Source organism: Equus przewalskii, chromosome 2 (genome assembly GCF_037783145.1).
Source record: "Equus przewalskii isolate Varuska chromosome 2, EquPr2, whole genome shotgun sequence".
Classification (NCBI taxonomy): Eukaryota; Metazoa; Chordata; class Mammalia; order Perissodactyla; family Equidae; genus Equus; species Equus przewalskii.
Window position 1 is genome coordinate 7666011 of NC_091832.1, and position 18403 is coordinate 7684413.

The 18403-nt window shown below is 34.9% G+C and overlaps 1 protein-coding gene across 7 annotated transcripts in view; it reads left to right on the forward strand.

Annotated features, from left to right (window-relative positions):
• Positions 1 to 18403, forward strand: part of EPS15 (epidermal growth factor receptor pathway substrate 15) — a 129618-nt gene that overhangs the window by 42337 nt on the left and 68878 nt on the right. For 4 of the 7 annotated variants that reach the window (XM_070609674.1, XM_070609676.1, XM_070609678.1 and 1 more), the window contains exons 6-11: positions 2351 to 2416; positions 3813 to 3938; positions 6036 to 6095; positions 15214 to 15414; positions 16262 to 16407; positions 17990 to 18146. In XM_070609674.1, coding sequence (XP_070465775.1) covers positions 2351 to 2416; positions 3813 to 3938; positions 6036 to 6095; positions 15214 to 15414; positions 16262 to 16407; positions 17990 to 18146 — 756 coding nt within the window. Of the gene's footprint in view, positions 1 to 233; positions 2417 to 3812; positions 3939 to 6035; positions 6096 to 15213; positions 15415 to 16261; positions 16408 to 17989; positions 18147 to 18403 lie in introns of all 7 variants that reach the window. The other 3 variants (XM_070609675.1, XM_070609677.1, XM_070609680.1) reach the window with 2 other exon arrangements.

The following is an 18403-nucleotide window of genomic DNA, read 5'->3' on the forward strand; positions in this document are numbered from 1 at the left end:
TTATTTGATTGAAAAAGGTGATACCACATAATTTGAAAATTAAAATTACTATATTAAAAAGTTTTCCTTTTAACCCCTATCACTCAGCTACCTGATTTTCTTTTTTTGGTGAGGAAGATTGGCCCTGAGCTGACAACTGTTGCCAATCTTCCTCTTTTTGCTTGAGGAATATTGTCACGTCTCTAACATCTGTGCCACTCTTCCTCTGTTTTGTATGTGGGATGCCACCACAGCATGGCTTGATGAGCAGTGTGTTAGGTCTCTGCCCAGGATCTGAACCTGTGAACGCCTGGCCACTAAACTGGAGCACATGAACTTAACCACTAAGCCACCAGGCCAGCCCTTGATTTTCTTTTTTAATGGCTACTGCTGTTACTAGTTTCTTATGTATCCTTTCAGAGTTATATGTGTATATAAAGGAATATAAATACTTATTGCCTAATTTTACATTAATTGTAGCATATTATATGCACAAGTCTATACCTTTTTTAATAATATGTTTTAGAGGTCTTCAGATATCACATAAAAGCTTCCTCATTCTTTTTCATAGCTACATAACATTTCCTTGCTTCTATTTACCATAATGTATTTAACTTTGTATTGATACACTTTTAGCTAGTCTCTAATCTTTTATAATAAAAAATGCTGCAATGAATAATAACCTTGAATATCTGTCATTTTGCATATACAGAAATATATTTATGTGTGTAAATTCTTGGAAGTTGAATTGCTGTTTGAAAAGTTTGTGCATTTGTAATTTTCACATACAATATCAACTTGTCTTCCATAGTGGTTGTACTAGTTGGTACTCCCACCAGCAATTGGTTGAGTGCACTATTGCTAACATACTGTTGCCAAACTTTTGGATCCTTGTCAGTTTGATAGATGATAAATGGAATGTAAGTGTAGTTTTAATTTGTCCTTTTGGTTTTATAGAGTGAGGTTGAGTAGTTTTTCTCATGCTTATCAGCCATTTACATTGCCTTTATGTGAAATGTCTGTTTATAGACTTTGCCTATTTTTCGAGGGTTGTTGATCTTTTTCCTATTGAATTCTAGAGGCTCTTTATATATTAAGAAAACAGCTTTGTCTAGATGAGTTGCAAATATTTTTCCCAGTTTATCATTTTTCGTTTGACTTGGTGATGATTTTTTTCCATAAAGAAGTCATTGTTTTCTATGTAAATGAATTATTAGGATTTAAGTTTTTCTTCTGGTTTCTTTTTTCACACTTATGTTTGCCGTGATATGAGATAGGAGTATGGATTCAAATTTATGATTTTTTTCAAGATGGCTACTTTAGAGACCTAATACAGTTTATTGAATGTATCAGTCTTTTCCTTACTGATTTGAAATGCCACCTCAATCATGTGCTGAATTCTCATATGTATTTTGATTTCTTTCTGGATTTTTCTGTTCATTCCCATTGATGTCTTTATCCATATGCTGATCTCACACTGTTTTTTTTTTTTTTTGCTGAGGAAGATTCACCCTGAGCTATCATCTATGCCAGTCTTCCTCTTTTTTTTTTGTCCGTGGGACACCTCCACAGCATGAGTGGTGAGCAGAGTAGGTCTGCTTCTGGGATCCAAACCTGTAAACCCAGGCTGCTGAAGTGGAGTGCGTGGAACCTTAACCACTTGTCCACTGGGCTAGGCCCTGATCTCACATTGTTTTAATTATCATATTTTGTAATTTATTTTTATATCTGTCAGAGGTAGTCCTCCCCACTCTACTCCCTTTTTCAGAAGTTTCATGACTCTTCTTGTTTTTAACTTCAGTATCTTAAAAATATTTGGTCTGAGTATTATGAATTTAACTTTAGTTTTGAGAATTTCTGCACTTCTAAATTTAGGTATAGAATCAGCGGTTAATTTAGGGATTCATTGTCTAACTATGTTATTATAAAAATGTTTCAAATATATTCATCTGTCTCTATAAGCAGATAGACATAATAATTTGGGCATGCTCTTAGTAAGTTCATGTACCTAGAAATCCTGAGTTGGGTTCTTGTACCAGTGTGTTTTCCTTAAATAGTGTTGGGAAAAAGTCATCAGTTAATAGGACCATAAATATTTCTGTTACATTCAGATATCTTTATCTTGATCTCAGTTGTAATAAGATTTCTTCTATAATATATATTTTAGTTACTGCTTCACAATCACTTATGCAGCTAACTCAGTTATTTTTTCATTTGTACTTAGATGAAAGTCTAATAGAATTAATGTAAAATAGTGTGTACTGTGCAGTGAGATCCAATGTTTTGTGTGAATGTATTTAAATTCAAAGACCATTTTGTTGTTTATTGATGTGGGGTTTCAACCCTTCATATACTGAATTTTCATTTTAAGCATGATGCCAGTAGTCCTTTGCTAATCAGTGGAACCTCTGCAACTGAGCTCCCGTGGGCTGTAAAAGTAAGTAAACTTTGTAACTATTCTCTTTTTACCCTTCTTTGCTTCCGTATAATCCTCTCCTCCTGCTTCCAAAATATATTGCAATCTGCACTAGAGTTTCATTTTTTACTGTTGGGGAAATACTGATAGTAGCAATCTTTTTTTTTTTTTTTTGAGGAAGATTAGCCCTGAGCTAACTACTGCCAGTCCTCCTCTTTTTTTTTTTTGCTGAGGAAGCCTGGCCCTGAGCTAACATCCATGCCCATCTTCCTCCACTTTATATGTGGGACGCCTACCACAGCATGGCGTGCCAAGTGGTGCCATGTCTGCACCCAGGATCCAAACCAGCGAACCCTGGGCTGCCGAGAAGCGGAACGTGCGCACTTAACGCTGAGCCTCCTGGCCGGCCTGTGATAGTAGCAATCTTTTGAAGGGTCCGACAGGTCTGTCAATCATTTTGTGACAATTATTATTGGCTTAATCTCATTTCTGTTACATAGTGTAAACTAAAAATGGTGACGTCATAATCCTGTATTAACTAAAATATTTGATGATTAAGTAGTTTACCTGACTAGTATTATTTCTTACTTGAAAATTCTGGTTAACTATATATTCTCTTTATGGCTCTAAAAAAAATTATTCTTTCTGAAATCTTTTTCTGAAGTGGGTATTTTGCATTATAGCTATTTGGAGGCATCACACTGGTTATAGCTGTGTTATTAGATTTTTAAAATTGTAATTTTAGAATAATATTAGAATATAGCAGATCAAATGACCTTTAATAAATGTGTACATTTTTGTCAGAAAGCCATTTTGGTTTGTATGTCTTTGTGTGCTTGTGTTTATTAACTAATTTTAAAAAGTATAGGGATTTGGCCTTGACTGGGCAAATCATGAAGAATAGTATTTTATGTTTTACAATTAACTTTCCGGGGTTTTAGGAAATGTCTTTTTATTGATAAGGAAAAGAAATCTTGCTTTGGGAAAAATGGGGGAAACTGATATTGATGCCTGTGACAGCAATTTTGTTTTTGAAATTTGAGTTTGAAGTGTAACTAGCACCATGTTTAGGAAGTCGCTAACTAGCTGTGTGTTCTTAGAAAAGTTTCTTACTTGCTGTGGATCTGTGTAAGTGAGAATGTTGGACTACCTCTTCTCAAAGCCCTTCTATCACTGAAAGCTTCTGAATCTAACCTAACAGTAGAAAAGCAAAGATAGTGTTCCAGCTACAAAAGGAATGGAGGGGTTACTGAACTCTTGAGTGGAGTAAATTAAATTATTATTTACTGTAATGTATTTTGATGAAAATGAAAAATATTTTTTAAATGATAGTTTAAAAAAATGTTTATTTTTTGAGGACTTGATTTTTAGAACTGCAGTCGCCTTTACTTAACTTGTGATGTTTTTTATATTATAGTCTGAAGATAAGGCCAAATATGATGCTATTTTTGATAGTTTAAGCCCAGTGAATGGATTTCTGTCTGGTGATAAAGTGAAACCAGTGTTGCTCAACTCTAAGTTACCTGTGGATATCCTTGGAAGAGTAAGATATTATTAAATTCTAAATGTAATTTTTATGTATTTTAATTTTGTGTCTATTAGGAGCACTTATAGCTTATTGTTAAAAAATACACAGGTGTTTTAAAGTTGTATTACTACAGAATTTTTTGTTCTGACTATACATAAAATTACTGCCAATTTATTTCTTTGGTTATTCCTTCTAAAATATGAGTATTTGAAATTATATATATATATGCCCATCAAATAGGTCTTCTGTTCTTTATGTACATTGTGACCTCCTAATTCCTTGTCTTAATTTGTGGAGACCATCAGTATTTTACATTTGCCGCCTACTTCATGACTGTAACATGGGGCCTTGTCATAAGGAATAGTTTCATCTCTGAAATCATAAATCTACTCTCTAAATAGAACTTCCTGTCTGCCTTCTCTGTGGCTGCGTATAGACTACTGAGAAAGTCTAGTAAAGATTGGTGTCATCATAATTTCGTGGTCACCAACTTCAGCAGGGCTTTCCCTACTGCCAGCCACTCTTGTACTGTTTCTCTAGTGGTTTCTCTCTACCCCTCTTCATATTTCAAACCTTATCTCCTCTCATTAAACCTCCAGCCCTTTCTTTAATCCACTGCTAAGACTACATAGTGTCAAATCCTGGCTGCACCATTTCTTAGCTGTGTGACCTTTGGCAAATCATTAGGAAACCATATCTTAGTTTCCTAATCTTTCAAATGAGCGTGTTTTCCAGTTTATAGGGTTGTAAGGATTAAATGTGGTAATGTATGTAAAGTGCTTAGCAGAGCATTTGGTCCATACTCTTTGAGTGCTGGCTGCCATGATGATGATCACAATGACTGCCACTAAACCACCAGTAGTAGTACCACTGGAGCAGTGTTATATAGCTTAGGTGCTCAATAAATATTAATTTAAAATTGATTTTCTGGTATTGTTCCCCACTATTCATTTCTCCACTGTGTGGTCAGTGTGAATTTCTAAACTAGAAATTTAGTCCTGTTATTTTTTAACTTAAAACTAACCCTCTCAGTAGCTTTCCGTTGCATTTAGGCTGAAGTCCAAGCCTCTTTCAAGGCATTTAATGACCAAGCACTTGTTTATCTCCACTCCTGTCTCTCACCAGGACACTTTGTCTTCTTGCCCTGAGTAAAATTTTGTTGAGTGACTTAAATATCTTTTTTCCAAGGATTTAATGTAGTGTTTTTTAGGTTTTTTTAAAGATTGGCATCTGAGCTAACATCTGTTGCCAATCTTCCTTTTTTTTCTTTTTCTTCTCCCCAAAGCCCCCCAGTACACAGTTGTATATTCTAGTTGGAGGTCCTTCTGGTTGTGCTATGTGGGATGCCACCTCAGCATTGCTTGATGAGTGGTGCCATGTCTGCACCCAGGATCCCAGCTGGCAAAACCATGGGCTGCCAAAGTGGAGTGTGGGACTTTAACCACTTGGCCAGGGGGCTGGGCCCTAATGTAGTTTTATAAGTGGTCTAAAGCTATGGAAACTACTCCAGATTTAGACCTAATCTACCATGATCTTTTAGATTCTATTTTTCCTTTGTCAGCCCTGGACATTAGCTGGTTAAAGGTTAATAACACAGTATTCAGTGGGTATTTCTTTTAGTTGATTAGAGATTCTGTAGTGTAGGGAAAACAATAATGGACTTAGTTGAAAGTCCTCACATTGAAAACTGATTCTTTTACGTAATGATAGTTGCATGATCCTGGATAAGTAATGTCTAAAACAGGGTTGATAGTACCACATGGAGTTGTTGCATGACTTAAATGAGGTGATGTTTGTGAAGAAGCACTGTAGTTGTTTAAAGTACTGTGTACATAATTGTTTTCTTACTTGAGAGGAACAAAATATTTTCTTTAAAATTTCGTAAAGGAATTTCTATTTAAAAAGTATTAAGAATTATTACTTCTTTTTACAATAATGTTAATATAGCACATCACAGTGATAGAATAAAATGATTAGTATAAATGGAAATTCTCAGAGAAATAGATATTACAGTGTTTAGGCTAAACTTTTCCTCCATTTTTATATTTGGTTTTTACAAGTAGCACATGAAATGAAAGAACATTAATCTTTCTCAATTCTTTGTTTTTAAAGGTTTGGGAGTTGAGTGATATTGACCATGATGGAATGCTTGACAGAGATGAGTTTGCAGTTGTAAGTAACCTAATACTCCTAAAATCTTAAACATTTTAATGGTTTTCTCAAGTGAAAATTTCCTGTTTTAGTTCATCCTTAGAGGAACACTATGTTTCCCTAAGATTGTTGGTATGAATATCTTTATCTAGAATTTATAGGTAGTCAATAAATATTTTTAAACAAATGGATGATAGAAAATGTGTTTTTGCCATCTTCATTTTATTTGACCTTACGGTACATAGGAATATATGCTTTGGATAATGCACTGTAAAGATGCTGAATGGTATTATCTTTTGTATCCCAACTTGACCACACATCTCAGTACCTGCTTCTGCTATGGAATAATTTTACTTCAAATATACCCCCACGTTTTCACATTGATTTCATTAAAGGAAAACATGAATAACACTTCAGTTTCACTTCATTAATGAAGGCAGACAATGTTTTGACATATTATCTGAAGACCTGTTGTCCTTAGTAACAGGATAGTTAATTCCAAGTAGAGTTGCATTCATCTCTTCTTTAAAGGTTAGATAACACTCTGCTGTGAACTCATGAATGGTAGATGTCTAATCCCCTTTTTAATCTCTTATTTGCTAATTAGTCTTCAAATTTTCTCTCTTTATTTTGCTAAGGAATTGTCCATTTCTTTGACTTTGAAACTTGTTACCACCGATTTGCATTGTTCTTTTTAATCTCTTCTGGGTTTGTGGTTGTGCTCCTTTCTCATTCCAAATCTTATGTAGTTTTGCTCCCTCTCGTTTTTGGTTTAATTGGATTTTTTTAATTTTTTTTTTAAAGATTTTATTTTTTCCTTTTTCTCTCCAAAGCCCCCCAGTACATAGTTGTATATTTCTCATTGTGGATTCTTCTAGTTGTGGTATGTGGGACGCTGCCTCAGTGTGGTTTGATGAGCAGTGCCATGTCCGCGCCCAGGATTCGAACCCACGAAACACTGGGACACCTGCAGCGGGGTGCGCGAACTTAACCACTCAGCCACGGGGCCAGCCCCTGATTTAATTGGATTTTGTTTAGCTTATTGATCTTTTAAAAGAGCCTTGTTTTGGATTTATCTTTTCTATTATGTTTTGACTTTTTATTTCATTCTTTTCAGCTTTCATTTTAATTTTTTCCTAGTTTCTTTTGGTTTACTTTTTTTTTAATTTCTAATGATAAGTACTAAGTCTCTTTATTCTTTATTATCTTTAATATTGAAAACATTTAAAGGACATATTTTTCCCTGCACACAGGTTTAGCTGGATTCCATAGATCCACTGGTACAAAGCATTCTTCTTTTCACTATTTTTCAGATAATTTTTAGTTTTCTTTCATCATCTATTTAGGAATATATTTCCTGAATTCAGTGTAATTAAGTTTGGTTTTTGTTAACTTGGTGTATACTTTTAGCTGGATTAGATTATGACTAGAGAATGTGGTCTTTAAAATATCTACTTAAAAACATTTGTTAAGGTTTTCTTTGTTGCTGAGGTCATGACCTATTTTTACGTTTCTGTTCAGAAGATATTAGACTTCTGTAAATCTATTATGTTGATTTTATTATTTTTCTGTTTCTCTTTGTCGTTACTTTTTTTTTGCTCTTTCATAAATTTTATTCTGTTTATATCCCAAGAGCTGAATGAAATAGGCAGAATACATATTATCACATTTGGAAAAAAATACAGAAATAGAAATTTAAAGTGACCTGAGTTGATGGTCAAGGTCCCTAGTCTTTTATTTTAATGTAGGTGATGTTTGGGACACGGCAGAGGATGCCCCTCACAATGGTGACAGAAGTTATCCCAGCTGTGTATCAAAGGTGGGATGCTGTAGGGAAGGTGGTGCATTGAAGAGATTTGGCTGATGATGTGCTTTGAAAGACTGTCAAACTCTGTATATTAACTTTCTAAAAAGTGGTTTTTGTTTTAAGAATATTAGTACAAAAATCTTTGCATTGATGAGAGGTATAGAGGCATTTTTTTTTCTTGTAAAGACAAAAATTAAAAATTTCAAAGGAGTGTTTGTACTAGCATTGTTAGTACAGGTGGAGAATAGTATTATCCTCATTTGATAAACAGTAGTATAAAGTAAACCTTTATTAAAAGAATAAGAATAAACAACACGTCTGTAGGAAATTACTACTTAAAAAAATAGTGAACACCCATATACCTTCTCCTAGATTTACTTTTCTTTTTTTAAAAGATTGGCGCCTGAGCTAAAATCTGTTGCCAGTCTTTTTTTTCCCCCTTCTTCTTCTTCTCCTCAAAGCCCCCCAGTACATAGTTGTGTATTCTAGTTGTAGGTCCTTCTGGCTCTGCCATGTGGGATGCCACCTCAGCATGGCCTGATGAGTGGTGCTAGGTCCGTGCCCAGGATCCAAACCAGGAAACCCTGGGCCACCGAAGCTGAGTGTGGGAACTTAACCACTCGGCCATGGGGCTGGCCCATAGATTTACTATTTTTAACTGTTTTGCCACATTTGGTTTCTTTCTATGTACAGTTCTTTCAGAAATTCTTTGCAACGTTACCAGGCTTGGTGCCTTTAATTTTGGTATGATATTAGTACTGCTTCTGCTCTCTTTTTATTTGGATTACCTGATAGTTCTTATGTTTAAAATGTATCTTTTTTTTTTTTTTTGAGGAAGATTAGCCCTGAGCTAACTGCTGCCAATCCTCCTCTTTTTGCTGAGGAAGATTGGCCCTGAGCTAACATCTGTGCCCATCTCCCTCTACTTTATATGTGGGACGTCTGCCACAGCATGGCTTGCCAAGTGATGCCATGTCCGCACCTGGGATCCGAACTGGTAAACCCCAGGCCGCTGAAGCAGAACGTGCACACTTAACCACTGCGCCACCGGGCTGGCCCCTAAAATGTATCTCTTGAAAATGGCACATTACTGTCTTTTAATTTTTTCCGTAATTTGACAGTTTTTGTTTTTTAAAAAAAAATGACACATATATTGACTTTATTCCCCATACCGTATCTATTTATTTTACATTATTATTTTCTTTTTTTTTTTTTTTAGTTCCTTATTGTTACTGGTTGTCAAATTGTGATTCATTCATCTTTTCCCCCCTTATTAATGTGGAAATTCTATGTCTGTTCCATTAATGGTTAACACACTTTTCCCTGTACTTATCATACTTATTTCTCCAGTATTTGAAAACAAGATTGTTAACCCTTGCTCCAGTAAAATGAGACCCTTAGGTTATTTTCAGTTCTTTTCTTTCCCCTTTACCTTCCAACCTCTCAAGATTTTAGAACATTTTTTTGTCACTAAAATTCTAGATTTTAGTTAATTTGGTTCTTTGGTTCTAGGATTTTCTGTGTAGTTTTAGCAATATTAATAGTCTCACTAGCATTCTTTTGGGTAGAATTTGCCTGGTATATCTTTTTCCATCTTTTAACTTTCATGAATGGGGCAACATAGTCCATGCTATTTTTAAAAATTATAATTACTACAACATAGCCATTGTAACTTAAACTGTAAGTCATGATTTTTATCTTTATTTACAAGCATCAGTATTTTTGAAAACTGAATTTTAATAGTTGATTTTACTCTTCTTTGAAAATTGAAGTAATTTTTAAAATACTCTTTCAATAGTGGAATAACCCTGCATTTTAATTATTTTCCTAAATAATGAAATGTAAAGTTAATGTACTTATTCATATGATCAGTTCTTTTGAACTATGGCAGTTTATACTCTGCCAGTTTTCTGGTTTGTTGAAGTATAACAGAGATTTTTTTCATATCTTATTTTACTAATTAAAACTGGATTGAACATGAGAATATTTATTTTCAAGACTTAGCTCTAAAATTCTTACCCTTTTCTTTTTGGGTTAAATGGTACTTTTTGTTGGTTTTAAAGACCCCATATCTGCTCTATATTTATTTTTTAAGTGGGAACAAATAAAAATGAAGTTAATGAAAGATTCTACTTGGTTTGTTGAATTACAATATGGATTTTTTTTTTTACAGTAACTTCTTATTTTACTAATGAACCAAAACTTGAATGAACCTGAATCTTTATGTTCGAGACTTACCTTTAAAATTTTTAACCAGTTTCTTTCTTTCCTTTTATAGCATAAACGGAATTTTTGGTTGGTTTGTTTTTTTAATTGGAATAAATGAAGTGAGAGATTCTAACTTGTGTAACTTCTGTTGCCATGTGAACCTTTAATGAATGGTCCTTGTTTCTTTTCAAATGTAAATACTTTTTCATATTCTCTGAAGCTTAGTGGATTAATTAAAAATCCAGAGTGTAGAATATCTTTGAGGGTTTTTTTAGGTGAATTTGTAAAGGTCAGGCCTTGGCATGCCTTGGGTGTTCTGGCCACAACTAAAATGGCTTTTGAGAAGGGTGTGTGTGTATGTACACACACAATAATAAAATGGGTTTTAAAAATAATTTCTATGTCCTTGAATGTGGATTTTTAAATGTCTCTATCACCAGTATTCTGTTTGCTTATTGGTGAATTATATGACTAGAGTATAAGGGTAGTGGAAATATATCTTCCTGAGTTTTACTTCTGACTCATTTAGCTTAGCAGAAAGTCTCTGACAGGGCATTAGCTTTTGCACAAGGGCTAGATTTTCCGCTGATGTCATTTTGAAAATTCAAAATATATATAAAATTATAGTATTGGTATTGATCCAAGAGAAGTGACTAATAATCATGTTAAAGTTTATTTTTTCTTTTGTTGGGATGAATTCCACAAGTTTGCAGTCCTGTTCTGTGAACTAGTTCTTTGTTTTATTGAGGCTGAAACTACTGCTTTTAAACTTAAAGGGAAGGCGTCTAAATCTAGTAATTTACTATTTGGTAAATGAGCTTATGCTCATGCTTTTTCATATATTTTTGGAATTGGGCAAGATCCTATAAAGTAGTTCCTCTAAGCAGGGCAGTTAGTAGCAGAGCCAGGGCTGAACATGGGTCTTTGAGATCATAGTTTTTTTGTTTTGTTTTGTTTTCAAGTAAGCTTTAAATTTTGGAATGGTTTTATATTTACAATAAAGTTGCAGAGATAATGCAGAGTTCCTCAGTACCCCTCACCCACTTTCCCCCATTGTTACCATATTACATTACTATGGTACATTTGTTAAAACTGAAAAACCAACATTAGTACATTACTGTTAATTAAACTCTCCAGACTTTATTTGGGTTTCACCAGTTTTTCCTTTCTGTCCCAGGATCCAGTCTAGGCTACCACATTGTATTTAATTGCTGTGTCTCCTCAGTCTCTCTGGTCTGTGATAGTTTCTGTCTTGCCTTGTTTTTCTATGACCTTGGCATTATTTAGGAGTACTAGCTAGGTATCCTGTAGAATGTCTCCCAATCTAGGTTGGTCTGATGTTTTTCTTGTGATTAGACTGGGGGTATAGGCTTTTGGAAAAAATACCATGTGTGTGAAATGACTAGCTCATCACGTTTATCAGGGGGTACATGATGTGCCAGCACTGGTGGTATTGACCTTGATCACTTGGTTAGGTTTCTCCACTATAAAGGTACTTTTCCCTCCCTTTTCCTACTCTATTCTTTGGAGAGCTAGTCTTATGCCCTTTTTACTTTGTATTCAGTCTTCATATCTATCTATTGGTTTTTACGTTCTTAACTAAGCCTAAAGTTTTTCTGTCAGGTAAATTCTTAGACTGAAAGTGGTCTAAATTTTTGTCAGTAGCATTTGTTGGGTCCTTATTGTGTGAAGAGTTTTTGGCATTTGGAGATTTATAAAGGACCTGTACTTGTCTAATATTAACCTGTTTACGTTGTATTGAAATTAACTTTTTATATGTTTGCTACTTTTATGGGGTTGTAAAAGTGAGAAATCTTTTCACTTCGTAGTTCTAGTGCCTAGCACAGTGCCTGGTGGCTCGAAATTTCTCAATGAATGTTTTGTTGAACTAAATTGATGAAAGAAACTTGTATTACTTGCAAAACACAAGAAACGTCTGATACTTTCATCCCGGATTGCTATTTTAAGAAATTATAACTGGAAATTCAAATAATTAAGTAGACAAATGAGCAAATAAAACTCCTAAGGAGACTCCTAAAATACTAGTTCTCAAAGTACGGTCTCCCATCAGCAGCATCAGCATCACCAGAGAACTTCTTAGAAATGGGCGTTATCAGGTCTTGCCCTGACCAACTCAATCACAACCTCTGGGGTAGGGTCGAAACATCTGCGTTTTAACAAACCTCCATGTGATTCTGATGACCACTAAAATTTAAGAAATACTCCCTAAAAAGCATAGAGGATGACAAAAAAAATCAAAGAAAGTAAGTAGCTACTGGTAATTGACTGCAACAGTGAAACTAAATCCCCTCTTTCTCTGCTATCCCTGAATAAACTCAGGTTCATTTTTGATGGTTTTACTTTGAAATCATCAAGAAGATACTCTAAGTGCTTCCTGTTAAGTGTGTGTCTCTCTCTAGCGGTATAAATCCATTTTCTAGAACAAGTTGCCAGCCAGATTTTTTTTTCTTTTTTTTGTTTTGGTGATTAGGTGCATCATTTGATTTAGTTGCTGTATGTGTTTCAGTGGCAGACTTTGATTAGGATAAAGTTCAATATAATAAGAAAACAAACAAAATCACAACCTAGCAGTATACTGTTCACTTATTCTGTTGTGTTGGTGGAAAAATTTTTGGCTTCAGTTTTGTCAGGAAAACTATTTTCAAGTCAACATGAAATTAATGTGTTGTTTTAACTTTGAAAAAATGTGTTGTCTGTTGGCAGCAGATGGCTGACATTGCTTTTTTGCTTCTGGTGTCCACTTTTCCAGGAAATGACTCCCACCTCCAGCAAGAGGAGTGCTGACCTTTAATGTGCATGTTAGTCACTTCTTTTAGATCAGTGCCAATATAATAATATTACATATGTTGTGAATTTGGTTGAAAGTATGTGTTAGCCAGATTGTTTTCCTTCTGGACTTTTAATCTTTTGGAGATGGAAAGTTTATGTGTTTCTAAAAAAGATTCTTCAAGTTGACTAGTGAATGGGGAGAGGAGAATTCTTGATTTGGGTCAAATGATTAAATGTGGTCCCAGGACAGACAGCATTAGCATCACCTGGGAACTTGTTAGAAATTCAGATTCTCTATCCCATCTCCAGACTTACTGATTCTAGAATTCTGGGACCAGGGCCCAGAAATCTGTGCTTTATCAAGCTGTCCAGGTAATTCTGATGCCTGCTAAATTTGGGTACCAATGGGTTAAAGGTTAGTTTTATTGCTTGTAGGGAAGAGCATGGTGGTGTAAAATTACATGTGCACTCCTAATAAAGCTGATCAAATCTGGAAAAAACAAGAGTTTTCTAGCCAGAAGATCTTGGTTTGAACCCTACTTTATCATTTCTTAAAAATAGAGTGCGAAAGTTACTTAGCATCTCTGAGCCTCAGTTTCTTCATCTGTAAAATGATATTAGTAATCTCAGAAATCATAGGTCGTTGTTCTATTAGGTGCTCAATAAATATTGACTTGAAGGCCCCACAAAACTTAATTTAGAATTAGAAGCAAACTTCTTTTTGGGGAGAATTATCATTTTCAACAGAAGAAAAAAATATTAAGAAGAAACACTCAAGCTTCTTCCCAGTTGCTGTTGGAATCTTTCTGGAGGTTCCAGGTTGCCTTGTGTAATTTTATATGCTTGAAGATAGTCATGGAAACTTTTTTCTTTTGAAAGTCTTGAAGGTGCCTTGAATTCTTTAAGATGGAGGGTATATCCTGGGACAGTTTATATACAGGTTGTCCCACTTTGTGCAAGTGCTTTATGTACTTAATAATGTAAAATAATTTTTAATAGGTAATACATTCTCTTGGTTTAGAAATCAGTACAACATAGGAAGATATTCAGTGGAAAAAAATCTCACTTCCAACCTTGCCCTCAACTTCTCCGTTTATACCTACTCCAAAACCAACTAACTACTTTTCTTAGTTTCTTGTTTATCCTTCTGGAATTTCTTAGTGCAAATATAAACACATGTGAATAATTATTATCCCCAGCCACAAAGGATAACACATACTATACACTGTTATACACACTGTTCAGTACTATACTTTTATCGTGTTTCGCAATGTGTCTTGAATATCTTTTCACATAGAGAGCACTGATTCTTTTCTTTCTCCTGGTCAGCTTTATTGAGGACTAATTTACATACAGTGAACTATATTCAGTTTATGTATATAATTTAATGGGTTTTGAGAATTGTATATACCTGTGAAGGTGTGAAGGTACCAGCACAGTTATGATACACAATGTTTCCTGTGGGCTTTTGGTTGTTGTTGTTTCATAGTATTTCATACTATTTCATTGTATAGATGTACTGTAATTTTTTAACCAGTCTTCTGTTGATGAGCACTTGGGTGCTGATGCAAACAATTCTGTAGTTAAGCTTTTTCATACTGCATTTCCTATGTAGACAGGTAAGTCTGAGGATAGATTCCCAGATTTGGAGTTGCTGAGCCAAAGGGGCAGTAAATAAATTTAGTAGATGTTGTCACTTTGCCCTTTGTAGGCTTGGTACCAGTTTGAGCTCCCACTGGCAGTGTATGAGAGTGCCTCTCCAATCTAGCTAACAGAGTATGTTGTGAAACTTTGCATTTTTACCACTTAGGTAGAAAATGGTATTTCAGTATAGTTTTAACTTGTAATTTTCTTGTGAGTGAAAATGAGCGTATATTTGTGTGTTTTAAAGAATGGATCATTCATAGTATTTACTTTTCTGTAAAATATCCGTTCATACTCTTTGCTCATTTTCTTATTGGATTTTGTTTTTTTTCTGTTAATTTCTAGGAATTTTTTTATATATAAGGGAGATTAGCTCTTTCTTTGCAAATACTTTTTTCCCAGGTTGTTTGCTTTTGACATTGCAAGAACTTTAATTGAAGGGTGTGTGTGTCTGAGTTTTGGCTATTCAGGATATCTTCCTGAAAGTTGCTTAGCTTTGATTTATTTCCCTTTCTCCTTCCTTCCTTTTATCTCTCCCCTCTTCCTCCTCCTTTCCTTCCCAGCCTAATTTCTTAAAAAAAGGATTTGAGACAGCTTGAAGATGCTTTGTTGTTGAAAAATAATCAATTCAATGGGTGAATGTTGTTAAGTGATTTTAATATATATGACCCTGGCTCATTTATTTTGAAGGCCATGTTTTTGGTATACTGTGCATTGGAGAAAGAACCTGTGCCAATGTCCTTGCCTCCAGCCTTGGTGCCACCTTCTAAGAGAAAAACGGTCAGTATATCAGGCTCTATGCGGTTGATCCCCTCTTCAGCATCAGCCAAGGAACCTTACCACTCCTTACCACCTGTAGGCATTTTACCTACCAAAGCACCGTTAAGACAGGTATAGATTTATCAGTGTTAAAGGACTTTTTTTTTTTTAAACAAAGTGCATGGCATTTAACAGTTGATTGCTTGTTGAAGATAGAAGGAGCAATCAAAGGGATCAAACGTTTAGAGCTCCCTCTGATTAAACCTGTATAATGTAATGTCCTAGAGAAAACAAATAATCGTCCTCCATTTGGCTTTCCTTAGGTCATATGGATGTTTCATTGGCTTTGCCTTGATCTACCTGGAATTAGAGTTGGAGATAGAAGATACTCCGTGCTAATCTGGCATGCTTGCCCCAGCATAGTTAATAGGTGTTTTTGTTTGTTTAATCTCTAGTTAACTCTTGATTTTGCAGGATCAAATTATCAAATTTTGGATCATCCAAGTCTTTTTGTCGCTCCAACCTGCTTCTTGTCAGGTTGAGTAACGAAAAGTAATGACGGGATATGCAAATCAGCCAGTTCAGCTACAGTTAAGAATGCTGAGTGAAACTATTAAAAATAGAGATTGAGAATTATCTGTATATTTTGTTTATACAGACTCTCCCAGTTACCCATATTAATGTGGTCATTCATAAGTCAAGAGTTAACTCTGCTTGAATTTAGTTGTTATGTAAAAGAAAAAAAGCAAAATAAGTATCTGTAAGCGTAATCCCAAGTGACCTATATTTTGCTTCTGTAGTTTTCTCTTCACCACAGCATTTCCATTGGGGTGTGATGGAAGTGATACACTGTTGCTGTAGTTAGTGGGGTAGAATTGCTCAGAATTTGTGACAGATACTGTCATGGGTTGAAAGAGTGACACTTCAAAGTTTGTTTCATTTTGGCAGAAATGCTATATATATATATTTTTTCCTGTAGTGGGTTGTATCCCCTGCAGAAAAAGCTAAATATGATGAAATCTTCCTGAGAACTGATAAAGACATGGATGGATTTGTGTCTGGATTGGAAGTCCGTGAAATCTTCCTGAAGACAGGTTTACCTTCTGTCGTGCTAGCCCATATTTGGTAAGACTTTATTTAAATTAATGTAAAAAACAAATATGGTTTTGCATCAACTCTAGTTTTGTGCATTCTTATTCTTAGACATTTGTAAATACAGTAGTTTTTGTTTCAGAATTCTTTATAGAGAAGATTTAAATCTGAGTATTTCTTCTGGATAATAGACAAAAGCTTGAGAATGGGTTACCTGAAGCTCTATGAGATTAACAGTGTCCATTAGTCATTATTAGAATGTTGAAATGCAGCTCTGTTTATATCAGATAATTAAATTTTTAAGGGAGAATCCAAAAATCTGAAATTTAAACAGTATTAAAAACAGTATCTTGAAGGCATACTCCTGTAATTCTGTAGGATGTATGTACACTTTTGTACCTTTACATAGGAATTGCACACTTCATTCTTAAAAAAGACAAACTTCAGTGTCTCTAGTGAATTTCACATTAAAGGAGATAATGTATATGAAAATGCTTTATAGTGTGCCTGCTGCCATTACACTTTACTATACCAGAGGTTTTTTTGAGGTTTTCAAAGGGCAGCAAACATCAGAAGTGAAACCACATAGTTGCCAAGAGAAACTTAGAAAAGAACAAAGGGGGACAGTAGATCTGCCTTGAAAGGAACAAGAACTCAAGACTGGGAAAGATTAAATATGTATAACTAATAATAGCTGCTGATTTTGAGTGCCTGGGCTAGGCACCGTGCTCAGTAAATGGCAGCTGTCATGGGCTTGGCATTATGCCCAGACTTTTTATGCACTTTGTCTTTAATTCTCATAGTAACCTTGCAAGATGGGTATTATCTCCACTTTAGAGATGAAGAAATTAATGCTTGGCAAGGTCAAAAAATTTGGCCAAGATAACAAGAAATAAGTAGAAAAGTTGGAATTCAAGGTTTCTTTGACATCATAGCCTATAGTCTTTTGTCAGGTCACATTACCTCTCAGTGAATCAAACAGATCAGGACTTCAGAAAGCTGAGCTTTAAAAAAAAAAAGAAGAAGAAAAGAAAAAGCAAATAGAATAAAACATTTGCTGATTCCCTTCAAGTGATTTTGTAAAGCTTTCCAGATTGTTGCCTTCTCTTCGCATGTGATCTGCATTTGCAGCTGTTGTTTCTGCTTTGACTTGGTGATCCTTATATCCTCCTACTCCAAGAGTTGCAGGAAGCAAGCTGACATGGAAATTTTTGCCACTAATGAACCAAATTTGTTGAAAGTTAGGTGGTTTCATTTTTAATGTCTTTTAATGTTGAAAATGTTGAGAGTAGAGAACATTGGAATTCTTTGCCCCAACACAACTCTTACTCTGTAGTGGTTCTGGAAATTTGAAAGAAGGCACAAAGCAATCCCAGATTAGAGGCCTCTGCTCAGCACCAGGGTGAACGTTTTTATTCTCTCTTTTTTAACCTTTTTAGGTGGTCTCTGTCTTCCAACATTTGAGTGAGTTTTGGTCAGACCACAAGTTGTGACTTTTTATTTTTAACTCAACTCATCATTTTTAAGAAGCTGCATAGTCATATTACTTTTCCCCTGGATTTTTGGAATAGTAGTTGTGGCATTTATATACTATTCATTTTGTTTATTTGTACAGGGCATTATGTGACACAAAGGACTGTGGGAAGCTTTCAAAGGATCAGTTTGCCTTAGCTTTTCACTTAATCAATCAAAAGTTAGTAAAGGGCATTGATCCTCCTCACATTCTTACTCCTGAGATGATTCCACCATCGGACAGAGCCGCTTTACAAAAGGTAAGACAACTTAAAAAGAAAACCTGAATGCACTAACAGAGGAACAAGTGTTATGTCAGATGATAGACTCGATTTGGAGGAATAGTGGAGAAAACATATCTAGCTAGGAGTGGAGCAGTGTACTGTTTGTGGATGAGTTTGTGTCTAGAAGTCTGCTCAAATGCCATGTATGACACCCTTGGGCTACAGCTTGTTTACCCCACCATGCATTATACATATGGCAACCATGTTTTCCAATCTGAAAATTGGAAAAATGT